General features: G+C 39.6%; 1 protein-coding gene across 3 annotated transcripts in view; it reads left to right on the top strand.

Moving 5' to 3' along the window:
* ZC4H2 (zinc finger C4H2-type containing) overlaps positions 1-18433 on the top strand; it is a 74486-nt gene extending 56053 nt beyond the window's left edge. For all 3 annotated transcript variants that reach the window (XM_085006080.1, NM_001243282.1, XM_085006079.1), the window contains 4 exons: positions 11160-11331; positions 12878-13050; positions 14191-14353; positions 16947-18433. In XM_085006080.1, the coding sequence (XP_084862206.1) occupies positions 11176-11331; positions 12878-13050; positions 14191-14353; positions 16947-17060 (606 nt within the window). In that variant the 5' untranslated portion in view covers positions 11160-11175 and the 3' untranslated portion in view covers positions 17061-18433. The remainder of the gene's footprint in view (positions 1-11159; positions 11332-12877; positions 13051-14190; positions 14354-16946) is intronic.
* The last annotated feature ends 2518 nt before the right edge of the window (positions 18434-20951 follow it).

Genomic DNA, 20951 nt, shown 5'->3' with positions numbered 1-20951 from the left:
CAGCATTGCCCTGTGTTTGGCTTCACTATAAATGCCCCGGTACATACAGAGAACTTCAGATAGAATTCTCATTTAGCTTCCAAATATCAGGGATGGGGGGTGCAGAGCAGCAATAACTAGGTAAAGCTCTTAGTCATATCTTGACGGTGGTAGGCTAGAGCTGCTAGGTGAGTCAGGTGGAGGTTGTTTAAGAAAGAAATGAGATAAGCTCAGGGTGCATTCTGTGACAAGTCTCTAATTGAATGAATCCCATAAGCTTCCCCGTTGGTCCTCCTTTCTGAGTACAGACATAGATACAAAAATGCCCTCATCTATATATATATATATATATATATACCCTCATCTATATATATATTAATATATATAATTAATATATATATAAATTAAATAAAATTGCCTCATACACTATTGGTAAGAGTGTGAACAGGTGTGACCATCTGGCATAGCAAATTGGCACTGCTTAGATCAAATAAGAATATACATTACCTGTACATTTCTCACTCCTGGGATATAGCCTCCTAAATTTACTCAAACAAGTACAAGAATATTCATTGAAGTATTGTTTGTGGAGGGGGGAGATCTAAGCAAAGTGAGAGTCTATCCTTGCAAAGGTGAACAGGTAAAATGGGGTGGATGGCCACACTTAGAAGCAAGAAATCCTGGACCTTAACATCAGAGTGCCATGTGAAAACTATGTATTATCATTAGTCTATACTGTGTATATGTGAGTGTGTGTGTATTAGTCTGCGACAATGAAATAACATATTCTGGGTGGCTTAAATAGCAGACATTTATTTTCTCACAATTCTTGAGGCTAGAAGTTCATGGTATGTATACCAGCAATTTCAATTTCTGGTAAGGTCTGTCTTCCTGTTTTGTAGATGGCTGCACCTTCCCTGTGTCTGCATATCAACATTCCTCTGGTCTTGTGTGGAGATAGAAAGAGTTCACATGTCCCTTCCTTTACTTATAAGGACATTAATGCTATCAAATTATGGCCCTACTATGATGATCTCACTTAATTTTATACCACCCTAAAATTCCTCTCTCCAAATACATTGGGGGTTAGGGCACTTAAAGCATTCCATAACATTCCACCCTATGCCTCCCTCAAAATGCATGTATTTCTCATGTGAAAATTCATTTATTCCCCTACCAATAGCCTTCAGTATCTTAATACATTCTAGCACCTATGCTCAGTCCAAAGTCTCATCTAAACATCATCTAAATTAGGTTTGGGTGAGACTTCGGGTATGATTCATCCAGAGGCAAAATTCCTCCCCAGCTGTGAAACCAGACAAACTATCTACTTCCCAAGTATAATGGTAGGACAGGCTTAGGATAGACATTCCCTTTTGAAAAGGGAAAAATCAGAAAGAAGATAGGGATGATATACCCTACGAAAGAGCCAAACCTAGCAAGGCAAATTTTATTAGATTTTTCAGGCTGGAGAATAATCTTCTTTGGCTGGATGCTTTGGGAATTATCACCCTCACCCCCACAGCTCTTTACTATCTTTCTCCTGAGACACTAGTCAGAGGCATCCTGGCCCACTGAAACTAAGGAGTAAACAGGCTCCTTGCCCCCAGAGCCTGTTAAATCTGGGTTTAAAGTTGAGAATGGCAGCCCTGATGATCTCTTAATCACTTTTGGTGTCATTCCTTCCATTAATTGATGGCTAAAGCATGTTTTCAGTCAAATGACTCTACTGTTCTATATTACAGATTCCAAAATTCCAAACATTTTCCCTTATTTTATCTTCTCTCTGCATCCGTTGATCCATGCTGACAGTGTCTGTGCTTGTATAATCTCATCTCTATTCCTGACTTCTGCTGAGATACCTAATTAAAATCATGAGTAATCTTCTCAGGGAGTTATTTTGCAGCCATACCCTTGGTGTTTCCTCTGGAACATGCTTTATCATTTTTTTGCAATATGGATAGAATGAAAATTTTCCAAATCTTCAAGTTCTGGTTTCTTTTGCTTAATGATTCTTCTGATGAATCTCTCTCCGCTTGCATTTAACTACAAGCAGCAGGGAGCAGCCAGGCTTCAGATTCAACACTTCACTTAAAAATATCCTCAGCTAAATATTTAATTTTGTTGCTACCTTCACAAAACACCAGAACAAATTCCTTTCTAGTTTATAGCAAGGATCACCTTTTCTCCAGTTTCTAATAATATGTTCTTCTTTTCTTTTTGAGACCTCACCAGAAGCACCTTTAATGTCCATGTTTCTACCAACAGTCCCTTAAGTGCTATTTAGGCTTTTTCTAGCATGTACCTCAAAACTCTTCCAGCCTTTACTAATCACTCAGTTCCAAAGCCACTTCTACATTTTTAGGTTTTTATTAAAGTAGTACCTCACTTCATGGTACTAAAATCTGTATTAGTCTGCTTGGTCTTCCACAACAAAATACCACAGACTGGGTGGCTTAAACAACAAACATTTATTTTCCCACAGTTCTAGAGGGCTGGAAGTCCATGGTCAAAGTGCCAGCAAATTTTCTTTCTTGTGAGGGCTCTCTTCCTGGCTTATAGTCAGCTGCCTTCTTCCTATGTCCTTACGTGGCCTTTCTTCTGTGCACGGGGTGGGGGGGTGGGGTGGGAAGGAGAGACAGAGAGAGAGAGAGCACATGTGTGCAATCCCTTCATTTTCTTATAAGGGATTAGGATAAAGATTAGGGTCCCACATTTATGACCTCATTTAACTTTAGTTACCCCTCTAAATGCCCCCATACACTCATATTAGGACTTAGGGCTTCAACATATGAATTTTTTAGGGACATGATTTGGCTCACACTCCCTAAAGCTCTTTCTCTCTCTCTGTCACTCTCCTTTTCTCTTTCTCTCCCTTTCCCTCTCCCTTATCCCTCCCCATCTTCTTCTCTCTCCTTAATATATATCAATAATTTACACTTTAGAAGAACACATACAACACAACAAACAGGCATTAAATATTTGTTTTGTTTTGTTTTTGCTCTTTGAGGCTGTACCTGTGGAATATGGAGGTTCCCAGGCTAGGGGTTGAATCAGAGCTACAGCTGCCGGCCTACGCCACAGCCACAGGAATGCAGGTTGAGCCATGTCTGTGACAGACACCACAGCTCACAGCAACACCAGATCCCCAACCCACTGAGCGAGGCCAGGGATCGAACCTACAACCTCATGGTTCATAGTTGGATTCATTTCCACTGTGCCACAACGGGAACTCTGGCATTAAATATTTTGAATGGCTGCTTCTGTGGGGCATAAATGGTGTACGCAATGGGGTAAAAGAGAAGGAAGGAAGAGGAAGGAAAGAAGAAGAATTAGACAACAGTGAAAATATAATTCAAAAAATTTCAGTTAACCATAGGAAGGCAGCAAAAAGAAAACAAAAAATCAAATGACATCAAATAGTAAACAAAAATAAAATGACACACTTATGCCCTAATTTATCAATAAGTACACTAGATATAAGTGACCTAAATACTGCAATCCAAATACTGATTAGCCAAGAAGATTAATAAAACGGGACTCATCTATATGCTGTCCACAAGAATCTCACTTCAAATATGAAAATGGAAGATATGCTATGGAAATATTAATCCAAGGAAAGCAGGAACAGATATATTAATATCAGATAAAATAAGACTTCAGAGCAATGAAAATTATTAGGTACAGAGAGATACATTAGATACTGACAAAAGTGCCAATCTAACAAGAAAATCTAGTAATTAATCCTAAATGGGTATAAACCAACACCAGAACTGTAAAATATGTGAAGCAAATCTGATAGAACTGAAGGATGAAATAGACAAATTCACAATTATAGGTGGAGTCTTTAACATACATCTATTATTTGATAGAGCCAGACAGAAAATCAGCAAGGTTATAGAGACATCAATGACTGGATCTAATTAACATTTATAGAACACTCCACCCAACAACATAATACACTGGCTTTTCAAGTGTCCGTGGAACATATACCAAGATAGATAGAACATATCCTGGGATACACAAAATTTCTTAACCAATTTAAAAGAATGGAAATACATACTGTATTGACATTAATAAAGTCAAACTAGAAATCAAGAAATCAGGAAAAGAAATACTGGGAAAAATCTATAAACATGTGGACAGTAAACAGTATATTTCTAAAATAATGCATGTTTCAAATATGAAATTTCAAAGGAAATAAAAATATATTGAACTGAACGAAAATGAAAATGAAACATATCAAAATGTGTGGGATGACACAAAAGCAGAGGTGAGAGGAAAATGTATAGCACCAAATGCTTACATTAAAACAGAGGAAATGCCTCTAATTAATCTAGTCTTCTACCTCAAAAAAATAGAAAAGAAGAACAAAATAAACCCAAGGCAAGCAGGAAACAGGAAATAGTACAGACAAGAGAAGAAATCAATGAAACTAAAAGCAGAAAAACAGTAAATAAATCAATGAAGCAAAAAGCTGATTATTTGAAAAATGTATAAGATTAAAAGACCTCTAGTAACACTAACAGATAAAAGAGGACACAACTTATGAACATCATGAATGAAACAGGCTATCACTACCTACTTCACAGACTTCAAAACAATAGCAAGAAAATATTAAGAACAATTCTACTGTGAAAATTAAACAAGTTATATGAAATGGACTGATTCTCAAAAACACTAACTACCACAACTTACCTAATATAAAATAGATTATTAGAATAACTGTATAACTATTTAGAAAATTAAATTTGTAATGTATCAACTCCTGAAACCACAGTTTCCATGCTTATATGATTTGGCTGGGGAATTCTACCAAATAAATGATTTGATTAAAGAGAATTCACCCCAATTATCAACAATCTCTCCATAAAGTGGAAGTGGGATGAACTCATCTCCATTCATTTTATGAAGCCCATAATAACCTGATACTAATTGCAGGCAAATACAGTACAAGAAAACTACAAACTAATGTCCCTCATGGTTATAGACATAAACATCTTTATCAAATTGATGCTATGACCAAGAGGGGTTTACCCCAGAGATGCAAGGCCAATTTATTCAAGTCAATCAATGTTACTTCCCATATTAAAAAGCTAAAGAAAAAAATCCCATGATCATGTCAATTAATACAAATAAAGAACAACAAAATTCAGTACATATTTATGATAAAATCTCTTAGAAAAGTAGGAATTGGGGGGAGGGATGTCCTCAACTTGATGAAGTGCATTTACAAAAACCATTCAGCTACCTAACATTATACTTAATTGTGAAAGAATGAACGCTGTCCCACTTAGATCATGAATAAGGCAAATATGTCCACTCTCAGCTCTGTTAGTCAATATAGCACTAGAGTTTCTAGGCAAGAATATAACACAATTAGGTAAGAAAGTAAATAAAAAGCATACAAATACAAAGGAAGAAAAAAACTGTCTTTGCAGATAACATGATTGTCTATGAGGGAAATCCTGATAAATCAAAAGCAAAACAACTTTCCCCAAATTACTAGATTTAATAAATGAGTCAACAAGATTTCAGAATGTAAAAACAGCAATATGCATGTGGAAACTACAATTACACAACACAAAAAAACACAAACACTCAAAAACATGAAACACCTAAGTATAACAAATATTTAACAAAAGATGTATAGGACTTATATGCTGAAAACTACAAAATGTTAGTAAAGGAAATCGAAGGAAATCTAGAGAGACACTGTATCCTCAATTTGGAAGGTGAGTCAATATAGTAAAGATCTCAATCCTCCTAAATTGATATACAAATTTAGTTAAATTCCCATCAAAATTCCAGAAGGATTTTTGGAAGATATAGAAAAAATTACTCTAAAATTCATATGGCAAGGCAAAAGAACTAGAATAACTAAAATAATTTTGAGATATAAAGTGGAAGGAATCACTTTATTTGAGAACTTATTATATAGCTACAGTAATTAAGACTGTATGGTATTGGCAAAGGGACAAGACAGATAATCAGAACAAAATTGAGAATCCAGAAATTGACCTACACAAGTAAGGCCAACTGATTTTTGACAGGGATGCAAAAGTAATCCAACAAAGGAAGGGTAATCTTTACAACAAATGATGCTGGAGAAATTGAATATTCATAAGCAAAAAAACTGAATCTCAGCCTAAACCTCACACTCTGTACAAAAGGTAACTCAGAGTAGATTGTAGACTGAAATGTAACTATAAAACATTTAGAAGATAAGGAGAAAATCTGCAGAACCTAGAGCTTAGTAAAAAGTCTTAGACATGACACCAAAGCATTATCCACAAAAAAAAAAAAAAAATTGATTTGACTTCATTAAAAAAGTTTTTCATTTTTTTTCTGGCTGCTCCTGCAGCATATGAAAGTTCCTGGGCCAGGGATCAAACCTGTGCTACAAGTGTCCTGAGCCACAGCAGTGACAGTATCAGATCCTTAACCTGCTGAACCATGAGGGAATGCTGGACTTTATCAAAAAAGCTTTAAATGTTGTGCTGAAGGTTTGGTTAAGAGGATGAAAAGACAGGCTAATGCCTAGAAGAAAAATATTTGCAAACTGCATACCTGACAAAGATCTCATATCTAGGACACATAAAGAACTCTCAAAACTCAACCATGAGGAAACAAACAGTCCAGTTAGAAAATGGGGGAGTTCCTGCTGTGGCACAATGCGTTAATGATCCACCTTGTCTCTGTGGTGTTGCTGGTTCAATCCCTGGCCTCGAACAGTGGGTTAAGGATCCAGCAATGCTGCAGCTGTGGCATAGGTCACAGAGGCGGCTCAGTTTCAGTCCCTGGCCTGGAAACTTCCATATGAAATGGGTGTGGCAGAAAAAGAAAAGAGAAAATCACCAGATTTGAGGTATCACCAGATATGTGTTAAAACAGTTCAAGTAAAATGGTCAGATAGAAGAACTGGATCACTTATATATGTGGGCATGTAAAATGGTATAGCCACTCTGGAAAAGAGTTTGGCAGTTTCTTAAAAAACTAAACATACAATTACCATGCAATTCAACAATTGAAGTCTTGGTCATTTATCCTAGAGAAACGAAAACTTATGGACACCCTAAAACCTGCAGTTGGATATTCATATCAGCTTTATTCATAATTGCTAAAAATGGGAATCAGCCCAGATGTCCTTCAGTGAACATTATACAGAATTATCAGGAGTTCCTGCCGTGGCGCAGTGGTTAACAAATCTGACTAGGAACCATGAGGTTGCGGGTTCAGTCCCTGCCCTTGCTCAGTGGGTTGACGATCTGGCGTTGCCATGAGCTGTGGTGTAGGTTGCAGAAGCGGCTCGGATCCTGCGTTGCTGTGGCTCTGGCGTAGGCCGGTGGCTACAGCTCCGATTCGACCCCTAGCCTGGGAACCTCCATATTGCCGCGAGAGCGGCCCAAGAAATGGCAAAAAGACAAAAAAAAAAAAAAAAAAAAAAGAGAGAGAGCGAGAGAGAGAATTATCAGTGCATGGTGATAATAAAGAGCAGACCAACTTTAGTTGGTTCTATTATTATTTTTTAATTCTCTACACTCAATTAACCCCTTTATTGTCTGCACCCTGGGTGGACTGCTGTCACTGCCTTGCCCTTGGTATACCATTAAGGCCTGCAGTGACAGTCCAGTAAAGCATGGGCCAGACTTCCCTCTCTGAGAAACTGACTTTAGAAGTGGCAGTAAATAGAGGCTATTTCTTCACCCTATCTTCATAATTCTGCTTCCTTCCCCAAATGAGGAGTCTTGGCCCTTCTGTCCCTTAGAGGTCAGGGTCCCTATTCCCTGTTATTTCTTGCCACAGTGGATAATAGAAAAAGGCGCCAAAACACCTTGAATACCCAGCAGGTAAAGTTGCCCTTTCGCTGGTGACAGCCCTCCTCCCCAAGGAAAGGAAATACCAAGGTAGTTTGGGGAAGTCTTTGTGCCTTTGATTTTCCAGTTTCAGGCAGCACTGGACTGTGAACCTATCAGGTGAAAACCTTTTGATTTTTTTTTTAATTTAATCTGGGATTGCAGTGTCTCCTGCCTGACAACATGGGGTTGTCTATAAGTAGAATTAGACATGGATGGAGGAGGGAGAATTATATAAAAGTCACTCATCCAACAGGGAAAAATATACTATGTTGATTTCTCACCCCTGACTTCATTTAGTAAGAATTGCTAGCATCTTAATTGAATTGGTTACAAATTAGGAAGGATTGGGCGAGCACTATAAAATACCGTTATTCATTTGGACATTATGATGTGGCTTGTAATCTTAGTAACTGGTAATACACCTTGCTATTCATGTTAGTACACATGTACACATGCATGTGTACACAAACACACACACACATTATACACACATCCTACCTGTTGTAGGCTCTTTATAAAAAACTTAAACCAAAGGATATAATCATAGCAGAAGAGTTAGGCAGAGTGGGGAGGGATAGGTACTATCATTTGTTGACTGCCCACCATGTGCCACATACCCTGCTTGGGTACTTTACACATCTTAGCTTATTTAACCCTCACCACATAATCTATAAAATAAGTACTATTATTATTCCTGTGTTACTGCTAAGGAGACCAGGACTGAGAGAAGTGAAGTGAGATAATCAGATTGTCATTTTCCTGCTGCTTAAAACGTTATGATTCCCCCTTCTGAAGATAAAAGTACTTAACTCCTCATCTCAATCTCCAGGTTGGGTGCTGGCAGCCTCCCTAGTATCATCTCAGACACATATACCTCTTGCAGTAGATGCTCCAGCCACACTGACCTTTTTTTTTCTGTTCCTTTAATGTGCCATGTTTTTTTTTTTTTTTTTCTCTCTGTTCCAGGGCCATTGCTAATAATATTCCCTTTGCCTGGACTGCTTTCCTCTGTGTCTACCTGTACTCACCAACTACCTCATACCCATTCTCCAGGTCTTAGATGTCACATCCTCAGGTTCTCAGGGCACCTTCCTCTGACAGCTCCTTTGATTCCAGTGTCCTTCAGACTATGTTAGATCCCTTTGATGAGTCCTTCCATTGCATTCTGCATCTCATCCCTACTACTTATCACTTAGTTTTACATGTGTTCAGGGTCTGTTTCCCTTATTAGATGAAGCTTTCTGTCCTCTGTCTTGTTCTCTGTTCTATTTCTAGGACCTAGTAGTATCTGGCACATAATACATGTTCCATAAGTATTTGTTGAGAAAATGTATCTTTAAACTCCATACTTGGTACATAATCTGTGCTCAATAAATATAGTTAAACTATATGTATAGTTGTTATTCTTATTGTACAAAGGCACATAGCTAGTCAGAAGCAGAATCAGGAATTACACCTACGTCTGAATCTAAAGTCCATGTTCCTTTCACAACATGGCTCTGCTTGCAGAAATGGGTTCTAGACCCAGCACTGGCACAGACTGCATATTTGAATTAGGGTGAGATACTATATCACTCTGAATCTCGGTTTTCCCATCTGTAAATTGGGGTAGGGATAGATGAAGTTTAGATTTCTCTGTAGGTAATCTAAAGGGAGAGAAAAGAAGTCTTGATAGGACAATCTCTAAAAGGTTGATTAATTGACCAGTACATATCATTATCATCCTTCTTCAAGACAGGTGAATAGGTGTACCAAGAACCCTCAATAACGTTTATGCCCTTTAGCCCAGGTAGCTTCGCTCAGGCAGTGTGGAGTAGTGGGTTGTGTTAGACAGCCCTGGGTTCAAATCCCAGCACCCCATTTACTAGCTCTCTGGTCTTGGGTAAGTTACCATCCTTAATCCCCAATTTCCTCCTTTACAAATTGGATAATAACACCCATCTTTTAAAGCTTTTCTAACACAAAAGCAATATAATACTTTGAAAATAAATTTTTTGAATATTGAAAGAAAAATTTCTCCTGTTGTCCTTCCACCTAACAATTTTTTCCCCATGATTCTGTGCCATCGAAGGCCACTTCTTGAGGCAGGAGCCATAGGCAATGTTGAAGAGAGGAGAGAGAATGAAGCAGAAGCAGGCTGAAGTCAGAGGTCAGAGGCCAGAGGCCAGAGAGTAGAGCATGAGCATCCATGGGATGGGCTGGGGCAGAGGACAAAGCCAGCTACCAAGGAAGAATAAGGGAGATGCTTAATCTGAGTAATGGATAATGGCTTGACAGAACCTGAGAACCAGAGAATAGAGAGCGAGTAAGAGTTTTGTGGTTCTTTTATTTAGTTAGGCTTCAAATGGTCTCAAATATCCTCGCAACTGTACTCTTGCCAAATCCTTTTGTTTAGTCACATGCATGTGTATTTTGACATTGCAATTTTAGTGTATTTACCTTTTCATTGAGTATCCTATCTTCAACCTTTACATGTTACAGGTCTTCATATTGATTCCTTTTCTGCCAAATATTCCACTTTTACTCATAGCCTAGACAGCATGTCTGTGTGTATTAACTTTTTGCTTCCTTGATTTATTTCCTTAGAATAAATTCCTGGGTATGGGATTACTGAGCCAAAAGGTATTCACACAATTGGGATTTAACAACCAGAAACTGGTTTTATTTTTCTAAGAAAAGAAATGAGCTATAGTTCTTCCCTTCCCCTTCCTTTTACAGAACTGATAAGGGGACCCTATAGAGCTGTGGGGTTCAATATAAGAGCCGTTATCCACATGTGGATGTTTAAACTTAAAATTAAATAAAATTCAAAATTCAGTTCCTCAGTTGTACTAGCTATATTTCAAATGCTCAGTAGCTACATATACCTAGTGGCTACTGTATCAGAAAGCATAGATACAGAGAATTTCCATCATTGTAGAAAATTTATTGGATAGTGCTCCTCTAAAATTTCTTAAGATGTCATGTTTGGCATTGTGCGTGGTATTTATTTGTGGTGTGGGTCTTTTTTATGCACTGAGAGGTTATTTAGCATCTCTGGCCCATGTCCACTAAATTCCAGTAGTGCTCCCCCTTGAATCAATCTAACAGCTAAAACCTACCCCATGTTTGCAAATGCTCCTTCAAGGAATAAAATTATCCCTATACAAGACCCACTGAGCTTTTGTCTTAGAAGAAAGAATCTCCTACCTTTAGGAGATTGGGTTGGCTCTGTCTAAAGCTTATAAAGATGGTTTAAAAAAGATAACCCTGGCTCAGGGCCTAACTCTGTACTCCATTCCTGTTTTCCTTCTTTCTCCTCCTGTTTTTTGGGAATTACAGGAATAAGACCCTGCAGATGGAGAAGATCAAGACCCGTTTGAAGGCTGAGTTTGAGGCCCTTGAATCAGAGGAGAGGCACCTGAAGGAATATAAGCAGGAGATGGACCTCCTGCTACAGGAGAAGATGGCTCATGTGGAGGAACTCCGACTGATCCATGCTGACATCAATGTGGTATGTGACTGGCTGCCTGAAGTCTATTTCTCGGCCTTTTGAGGAATAGGTCATCGTGAATGCTGTAGCTTATTCTTGAGATGTGGCTGTGGCCAACTTGGGAAAGTAGGTATCAGGCTGTGGTGAAATGGAAGAATCCAGGAGTTCTGGGATCTAGCCCTGGTTCTGTCACTGATTGACAAATATAGCACTGGACAAGCTCCATCTTTCTGGACCTTATTTTCCCTTTCTGTACCATGAGAGGGATCTAGTCACCTCTGAGGTCTCATTCAGCTCTGATGTGCTCTTATTCTGGGAATCTGGGAGTTGAGAGAGTCTGGGAGTTTTCCTTGGAGAAAAGCAAAGCAGGCAGATGCCTCTGGGGTCTAGCTAAAGGGGCTCCAAAACTCCCATCTAGGCCAAAGAAATCATCTCTTCCAGCCTACCAAACTGGGGCTCTCTCATTATAGTCACTCGTTTAGAGACTCTTGGATGTGGGGAATAAACTGCCTGTTAAACTAAGTTTCCCACTTTTTAAAGTAATTAAAGCAGAGTCCAAATGATCACCTGTCTGGGCTATAGTATTGGTGATTTCTTCACCAGGAGGGAGCTTAGAGTTACTGACCTATAAGGCCCTTTCCAACCCTTAGAGCCTATGATAATGAGGAATTTTTTAAAATTATATTTGAAGGAGCTAAGTTGCTATTCTCGAGAAACTTGTTTCTGTGGCAATATTCATTTCCTGCTATTGCCAGGCCTAGGATCTTAAAGGAAATATGAATGTGATTTGGACAGCAGTTACTTGGGATTTTCTGTGTCATAAGATCACAGGATAAGAGGGTCTTGTGAAGAGTTGGCAGTTATAATGAAATAAATAAGATATTAGTCACACAAGGGGCTGAAAATCTGAACCAGTGGTTCGTAAACTTGAACATGCTTCAGTCACTTAGAGGGCCTCTTAAAACACAGATTTTTAGATTCCACCCGAGTTTCTGATTCCTTATATATAGGGTGGAACCTGAGAATTTATATTCCTAATGAGTTCCCAGTTGATGCTGCTGATGATGATCTGGTGACTGCATTTTGGAAGCTACTGATCTAGGAGGAAAGGGCACTGGCCTGGAAGGCAAAAGCCCTGAGTCTTTATCTAGACTTTACCCCTAAGACACTTTTCTCTGAGGAATTTCCTTCTTCTCTCTGAGTCTCAAATCTCTGATCTGTAAAATGGTGGTGAGGTGCACTACATGAGCTCTAAGGGGCCATTTCAGCTCTAAGATGCTATATTTGAATAATAACTATTTATTGAGCCTTTACTCTGTGTTAGCCCCTGTACTGAGAGCTTTTATGAATTCAATTTATGAAGATTTGACTCTTCACCGAGATTATATGAGGTAGGTACAGTTATTCTCACCATCATACAGATGAAGAAACAGAGGCTTGACAAGAGCCATGTAGAATACATGGTGTGTTGAGAGCTTTACCATAGATTTCTCTGGCTCTGAGCCCACTCAGCCTTGCTTCAAATCTTGGAGTCTTTTCTCTGTTCCTGCCCCACTCTGTGTTCCAGATGGAGAACACCATCAAACAGTCTGAGAATGACCTAAACAAGCTGCTAGAGTCTACCCGGCGGCTACATGATGAATATAAGCCACTGAAGGAACATGTGGATGCCCTGCGCATGACTCTGGGCTTGCAGAGGCTCCCTGACCTATGTGAAGAGGAGGAGAAGCTCTCCTTGGAGTAAGCTGCCTGCCTCCTGTCCGTACAGCATACACCATAAACACACACACACACACACACACACACACACACAGAGGAACATACATATGTGAATGTATATATATAAAGCTTAGTTTGAATGTCAGGGTACTCAGTTCTAGCCCCAGGCCTGTCAGTGGCTGACTCATTGCATGACCTTGGTCTTTGTGTTGGATTGTTAGATCGTTAGACTAGAATTACTTGATGGCTTATAAAGTTCTTTGTGCAATTTTGACAATACAAGACTATGTCTATGACTCTTTGCGTGTATATGTGTCTATGACTCGTAAGTGGTCACTTCCCAAGTCAAGGTGTCCATACACCTTTGAAAAAAACAGAAGGGTGAGCTTTCATGGCCTCCAGGGGCTAGCCTTGAACTTTATCTTAAGATCCAGAGATAAGAACTAGGCTCACCTTACACAGAGTTCAGTTCAGTAGAAAGAAGCAAGGTAGAGCAAGCTGCCTATGGAAGTGGTGAGCTTCTTATTCACAGAGGTATGTCGGTAGAGGCCTAAGGACACTTAATAGGAATACTGCAAAGGAACATGGGACGAAGGGTAGGCAAATGTCTTTTGAGGACTTTTCTAGCCCTGGAATTTTTTAATTTTTCTGGGTCTGTCAGATCCAAGGAGCAGGAGAATTATCCTTCCCAACAGATAGTAGGCCTGGTACCCAGGAAAAGAACCTTGTCCTGGAGAAGTTGCAGGAACTTTCTACAGTGAGCCACAGTCCAACCCACTTTTTCCACAACATGGAGTCCTTAAGAGGGACAAGATTCTGAGAGTTCCTATTGTGGCTCAGTGTGTTAAGAACCCAACTAGTATCCATGAGGATGTGGGTTTGATCCTGGGCCCCGCTTGTTGGGTTAAGGATCTGATGTTGCTGTGAGCTGTGGTGTAGGCTGGCAGCTGAAGCTCCGATTTGACCCCTAGCCTGGGAACTTCCGTATGCCATAGGTGCGACCCTGAAAAGCAAAAACAAACAAACAAACAGACAAAAAAATACCCAACAACAACAAAAAAGCCCAATAAAACAAAAACAAACAAACAAAACAACAAAAAAAGAGGGGCAAGGTTCTCTTTGCTTTCAGAATGATCCAGCTAATGTCTCTCATCTCCAAAGTTACTTTGAAAAGCAGAAAGCAGAATGGCAGACGGAGCCTCAGGAGCCCCCTATCCCTGAATCTCTGGCCGCCGCCGCCGCTGCTGCCCAACAACTCCAAGTGGCTAGGAAGCAGGACACTCGGCAGACAGCCACCTTCAGGCAACAGCCCCCGCCTATGAAGGTGCGTGAGCTGGGTAGGGACTGTGAAGGAAGCAAAGTATCCTCTAGCAGTCCTATGGAAGGTTGGGTCTGGGACTTTGGCCTTACTTATTTGGGGTCTTCATAAACAGCCTTTGCTTGAGACACGGAGGAAGGGGTGGTGTGTATGCGTGTGTGCATGCTATAATAGACCCACTGGTTTTGTTCCCTCATATTCCCAGAGAGGTTAGAATGCAGGGAGATTGGCAGGCTCTGCTAAAGTAAATTTTCAAAAAGTTAGAAACATAGACTCAGACAAATATATAATGAATATGTGTCATTAATGAGGGAGCCAGCTGGAGTACAAAGCTGGTTCTAAAAGCATTAGAGGAACAGATAATTATATAGTCAGGAAAGGAAAGGAATGCTGAAATAAGTTTGCAAAGTCAAATCTAGAACTAGTTAATGTCCTACATTACCATAAAACTGTAATCTTTGTGATTACCTTTTCTTTGGAACAAAAATAATTTGCATCTCTACTGGGCAAAAAAATTTGCTCCTTATCAACATTAAGTCACAGAATCTAGGCTCTGATCAATAGTAAATAGTTAAATGTTACAAAGCTACAGTAGTCAAAACAGCATGGTATTGGTACAAAAGCAGAGATATAGAATAATGGAACAAGAAAAGACAACCCAGAGTTAAACCAACATACCTACAGTCAACAAAGGAGGCAAGAATATAAAATTGGAAAAAGTCTTTTCAGCAGGTGGTGTTGGGAAAGCTGGACAGCTGCATAGAGGTCAATGAAGTTAGAAGATTAGAACATTCCTTCACACAATATATAAAATAAACCCCAAATTGCTTAAAGACTTAAATATAAGACATGACACTATAAAACTCCTAGAAGAGAACATAGGCGAAACATTCTCTGACATAAATCATATCAATGTTTTCTTAGGTCAGCCTCCTAAGGCACTAGAAATAAAAGCAAAAATAAACAAGCCTAATCAAACTTACAAGCTTTTATACACTAAAGGAAACCATAAACAAAATGAAAAGAGAAACTGTGGACTGCAGAAAATATTTGTAAATGATGTGACTAACAAGGTATTAATTCCCAAAACATACAAATGGCTCATAAAATTCAAAAACTTTTTGTTGTTAACAAACAACCCAATCAAAAATTGGACAGAAGACCTAAAGAGATGTTTATCTAAAGGAGACATACAAATGGCCAATAGGCATATGAAAAGATGCTCAACATTGCTAATTATTAGAGGAAAGCAAATCAGAACTATAATGAGGTATCACCTCACACCATTCAGAATGGCCATCATCAAAAAGTCTACAAATAAATGCTGGAGAGGGTGTGGAGTAAAGCGTTCCCTCCTACACTGTTGGTGGAAATGTAAATTGGTGCACCCACTGTGAAGGACAGTATGGAGGCTCCTTAAAAAACTAAAACTAGAGTTGCCATATGATCCAGCAATCCCACTCCTGGCCATGTATCTGGAGAAAACTCCAATTCAAAAAGATGCATGCACCCCAATATATTCATAGCAATAGCTGAGACATGGAAATAACCTAGATGTCCATTTAGGTTGATGAATGGTTAAAGAAGATGTGGTATATTTATACAATGAAATTTTACTCAGCCATTAAAAAAGAATGAAATAATGCCATTTGCAGCAACATAGATGGACCTAGAAATTATCATACTAAGTGAAGTAAGCCAGAAAAGAAAAAGACAAATAGCATATGATATCACTTATATGTGGAGTCTAAAATATGATATAGATGAATTTATTCACAATTCACGGACAGAGAAAATAAATTTATGGGAAAAGAGTTGGGGCAGGGATAAATTAGGAGTTTGGGATTAACACATACAAACTACTATGTATAAAATAAACAACGAGGTCCTACTATATGACCTAGAGAACTACATTCAATATCCTATAATAAACCATAATTGGAAAGAATATATATCTGTGTCACTTTATTGTACACTAGAAACTAATACAACATTGTAAGTCAACTCAATTTCAATTAAAAAGACTAGTAAATAGTCAAACAAAGGGATTTCTCCTAGAGCAAAGGTCAACAACCAGAACACCCAGGCCAAGTATGACCTGCTCCCTGTTTTTGTAAATAAATTTATATTGGCCCACATACATGCCTGTTTATGTATTGTTTATACTTCTTTTATGTAAAATAGAGTTTAGTAGTTGCAACTCAAATCATATTATCTGAAAAGTCTAAAATATTTACAATCTTGGTATATACAGAAAAAGTTTATTGATACCTGTCCTAGATAATTAAATAATCTTTGAGTGGGCCTAATAGACCCACTCAAAGATTCCAGTGTAATGCTTAATGGATTTGTAATTTTCATTTTGCCTTATTGCCATGTTTTGGGTATTTTTCCTCAGTATCCATTTTTGATCCTCATTCTCTTATATCCTTTACATCTTTACATCCATCACAGATCTCGCTACTTGGGTCTCACTCACTGATCACTGCACCTTCCTGTTGGGAAATGACAGTTTCGTTGGGGATCCTGGGGGATCAGGATGAACCATGGTCTAGAGGAATCTGACCACTAACTGTCTTTTTCCTGTGTCCCCCACCAGGCCTGCTTGTCATGTCATCAGCAAATTCACCGGAATGCACCTATATGCCCTCTGTGCAAAGCCAAGAGTCGGTCCAGGAACCCCAAAAAGCCAAAACGGAAGCAGGATGAATGAGGAGAAGGAGTACACATAGAGCTCTGCTGCTCAAAACCCCTCCCCTTGGCCAGAGTGCTTGATATCCTGATGTGAAATAACCCTCCCCCACCTCTATGAAGTCTCCTATTTAATGTAATGGAAGCACAACCCCTCTCCCATTTTTCTCTCATTTCTTTCTGTTCTTGGGGTTTCTGGTTTAGAAAGAGATGTGGTTCAGGTGCTAGTGACAGTCGTGTCTGAAGATCCCTTCTCTCTCATCTGTATTTCAACCCTGGCCCTTGTTAAGGGAAGAGCAGAAGTCCCAGATGTGATTCTCTGACTCTTGTGCCTGAGGCCTGGGGACTAAGGGCTGAGGGCTGAGGATATGAAACAAACATATCTTGTTTCAGGTGAATGCTTCAGTGTGCCCTCTCCTTATACTTTTGCCTTAGCCTCTGAAGTCTAGCAACAGTCTTCTTGCCGGACTTTACAATAGGCTAGGTGCATATATCTCCCTTACTCACACCCTCATCTCATCCTCAAGGCCCAGAGGTAAAGGTAGCTTTGACAAGCTCTCCTTTTCATATTCATTTGGGAAGCCTGACAATTATTATTGAGTTCTGCACCCCCTATCCCTCACCTCCCAGATATACTAAAGTTCTCAGGTACCAGGCTGTGTATCTGGGGATCCTAAAATCTGTGGGATTTTCACCCATAACCCTAGTTTTTGAAAATCAGTAGTATATGTTCCCCACAGTGAAATCAGGGAGCCTGACCCACTCTACAAGTTCTATCTAACTCATTGCCTAAGTTATTGAGGGCTCTGCTACAGGGGCTGCCTTAGGCTGGAGAGGCCCCAGGCTGACATTTGTGTTCTCTTTAGTTCAAAACCATTACTATGGCACTTCCTCAAAAGGTATATCTTAGTGGTCAGAAGAGTGGGTTGAGATTCAAAGGAATGCCAATCACTTTCCACATGCAGGTAGGTGGGACTTCTTCTACAGTCATCCCTCCCTCTCTTGGGTCTGCCCTCTTCTCTAAGGCAGCCTCAGGTCAGCTTTTGGCCGTCCCCTTTCCTGTGGATTGTGCAAGTGGTTTTCCCTCTCAAAAGAAAAGTCACCAGATTCCCAAAGCCCTATAGCTCTTCCCTACACCAAAGCCAGATCTCTAGTCAAGTCACTCTCAAACTTGAGGGATGGGAATGAGGACTGGCTGACTGAAAAAAGTTTTAGCTCCAGGTATCAGTCCCTGGCTGGCAAGAGGGGATATTTTTCCTTCCTTTCTTAACTGTAGTTTTAAGTTGCCACTGTGTCTGTGTGTTCATAATATATAAAAGGTCCCTCTGCTTTTTAAAAGTAAGATGTTACATCTATACAAATCCTTTTAAATAAACATTTGTTCATTGGAGTAAATGCTGACTGAGTGCCTACAAGTACTAGGTAACAGAAAAGATGTAATGTCTTTTTTCCTTATTCACTCCACCTTACAAATGAGAAAACCAGGCACACCACTGCATACTAATATACCCTGTTTTTAGAATAATTTCCATTTATTCACCACCTACTCTGTCAGGTCTCTATGTATGATGATTATATAAATGATTTTATTTTATTTTCCAACTAAGTATCCTTATTGCCACTTTCCAAAAATGTAAATCAAAACTCAGAGAAATTAAATAACTTGAAGAGTTAAACAGACAGCTAGTAAGAGAAGTTTTAGGATTTGAACCCAGATTTGTCTGGTTTCAGAGTCCATTTTCCCCTACTTTTCCTCCATAATCATTTTTTAAACCTTTCTCCCTTTTCAGATGGATTGATCACAGGAGTTGTTAAAATAGCTCTGAACTTGAAATCAGCCACTAAGAATCCAGTGAATGATGTAGAAATGCAAAAGCCTGGTCTGATACAGGAATACAATAGGAAACAACTCTGAAGGGCCATCCCAACTTCAGAACTCCCCATAGTTTCTATTAAGACTGAGTTGCAGTTCAACAGCCCCTTCTCTCCAATCCTGTCTCTTTCTCTTCCTTTATCTTCTACAAGTGTTGATCCTAAGGGCTCCCTAATTAATATCCTGTATATCAAACTGTTGCAATATTTGCCAGAAACCCAACAGTTGACAGGAACTTCTCCATGCTTCATCTGGAAAATGGGGAAAATAATAGTACCTACTCCTGGGGCTGTTATGAGCAATGCCAGGGATATAGTACTTGAAAAGTATTAATTTCCTTCTTTCCATTGTACCTTTGGATGACCAGTCAAAAGAAATACTTGTCTTAGCTGATATTTTTCTATCACCCAGATTTTGTTCAGCTACAAGCCTGCTTTTGAGGTGGCCTAGAATCACTCTGGGCAAAGGGAGGACATGCAACTTGTAACTTGGAGAACAACTTAACCTGTATAGGCCTCAGCAGGTCCCTGCAAAATAAAGGAAAAGAGGTCCTTCTCTGCATCCTTGGCAGACTGGAGGTCAGTTGTAGCACAACTAGCCAGGTCAGCCATTTCCCAGGGATTACTTCTGAATGGAAAAGAAACAATCATCTGTTGAGTACCTATACCTGCCAGTCACTGGGTGGGGTACTACTACCTTATTTAATTTTTTGCATTCATTTATCTGTTGTGAAACAAACCACCCCAAAATTTAGTAGCTTAAAAGAGCCAACATTTATTTGCTCATGATTCTTCAATTTGAGCAGGACTTGCTATGAATGGCTTATTTCTATTCCATGTGGTGTTGCCTCAGATAGCTTGGCTGTGGCTGAAGGATACAATATGTCTGTTCATATCTGGTACCTCAGCTGTGGTGGCTGAAATAGCAGTAGGCTGATGGGGCTTCCTTCCTCCTTTTGTAATATTTTATACTCCAGGGCCTTTCTTTCTTCATTGGGCCTCTCTCTCCAAGTAGAGTAATCAAACTTTTTTTATGTGGCAGCAGTCTTCCAAGAGGGTGAAAACCAAAGCTGCAAACTCTTTTGTGGCATAAGACCAGAAGTCATACAGCAAAACTGCTGCTGTACTCTGCTGGTTAAAGTAAGTCATAGAACCAGCCCAGATTTAAGGAGTGGGGAACAAAGACTCCACCTTTTTTTATTTTTTGGTCTTTTTTTGCCATTTCTTGGGCCCTCTTGTGGCATATGGAGGTTCCCAGGCTAGGGGATCTAATCAGAGCTGTAGCCACCCGCCTATGCCAGAGCCACAGCAACGCAGGATCCGAGCCGCATCTGCAGCCTACACTACAGCTCACCAGCAACGCTGGATTCTTAACCCACTGAGCAAGGCCAGGGATCAAACCCGCAACCTCATGGCTCCTAGTCAGATTCATTAACCACTGCACCACTACAGTAACTCCAAAAGACTCCACCTCTTGATGGGAGGAGCTGCCTGTATGTCAAAGATGGGAGGAATTGTTGGTCATAGTTGCAGACTATCACCCAACAACTGTGCCAGGAAGGCGTTATGTTATCTATCTTTATAGATGATAAAAATGAGGCTCAAAAGGGGTAAACAAACAACTAGGAAGGAGCAAAGCCAGGAGTCAGACCTAGAGTCTTCCTCTAAAGCCTGTGTTTCTTCTAAGAGCAGTTCTTCAGGTAAGTCCAAGACTTGGTTAGGGAAGAACAAAGAAAGGAAGAGAAGGAACAAAAATAGAGTAAAATACAAAGACAAATTGGGTGGAGGAAAGAGAGAAGAAGAGGAGAGTAAGGGAAGTTATTTGCTATTTAATAAAATGCTTTATACTTAAAGCACCTCTTCAATATTCTCATGTAATGCTCACACTAATAGCCCTGTACTGTTCATAGAGCATGTAGAACTACATTTTACAGATAAGACATAGCAATTATCAGCACTGACTTGCCCAAGGTCACTTAGCAGGTTAAGAGTAAAGCCACAACTAGAACCCAGGCTTTCCAACCTGGGAATAACTCAGTTT

The sequence above is a fragment of the Sus scrofa genome, chromosome X (genome assembly GCF_054392235.1).
Source record: "Sus scrofa isolate SSC_HxYL_T2T_F1_AM1 chromosome X, Sscrofa_HxYL_maternal_Yorkshire_Landrace_v2.0, whole genome shotgun sequence".
Classification (NCBI taxonomy): Eukaryota; Metazoa; Chordata; class Mammalia; order Artiodactyla; family Suidae; genus Sus; species Sus scrofa.
This window is presented reverse-complemented; position numbering and strand designations above follow the sequence as displayed.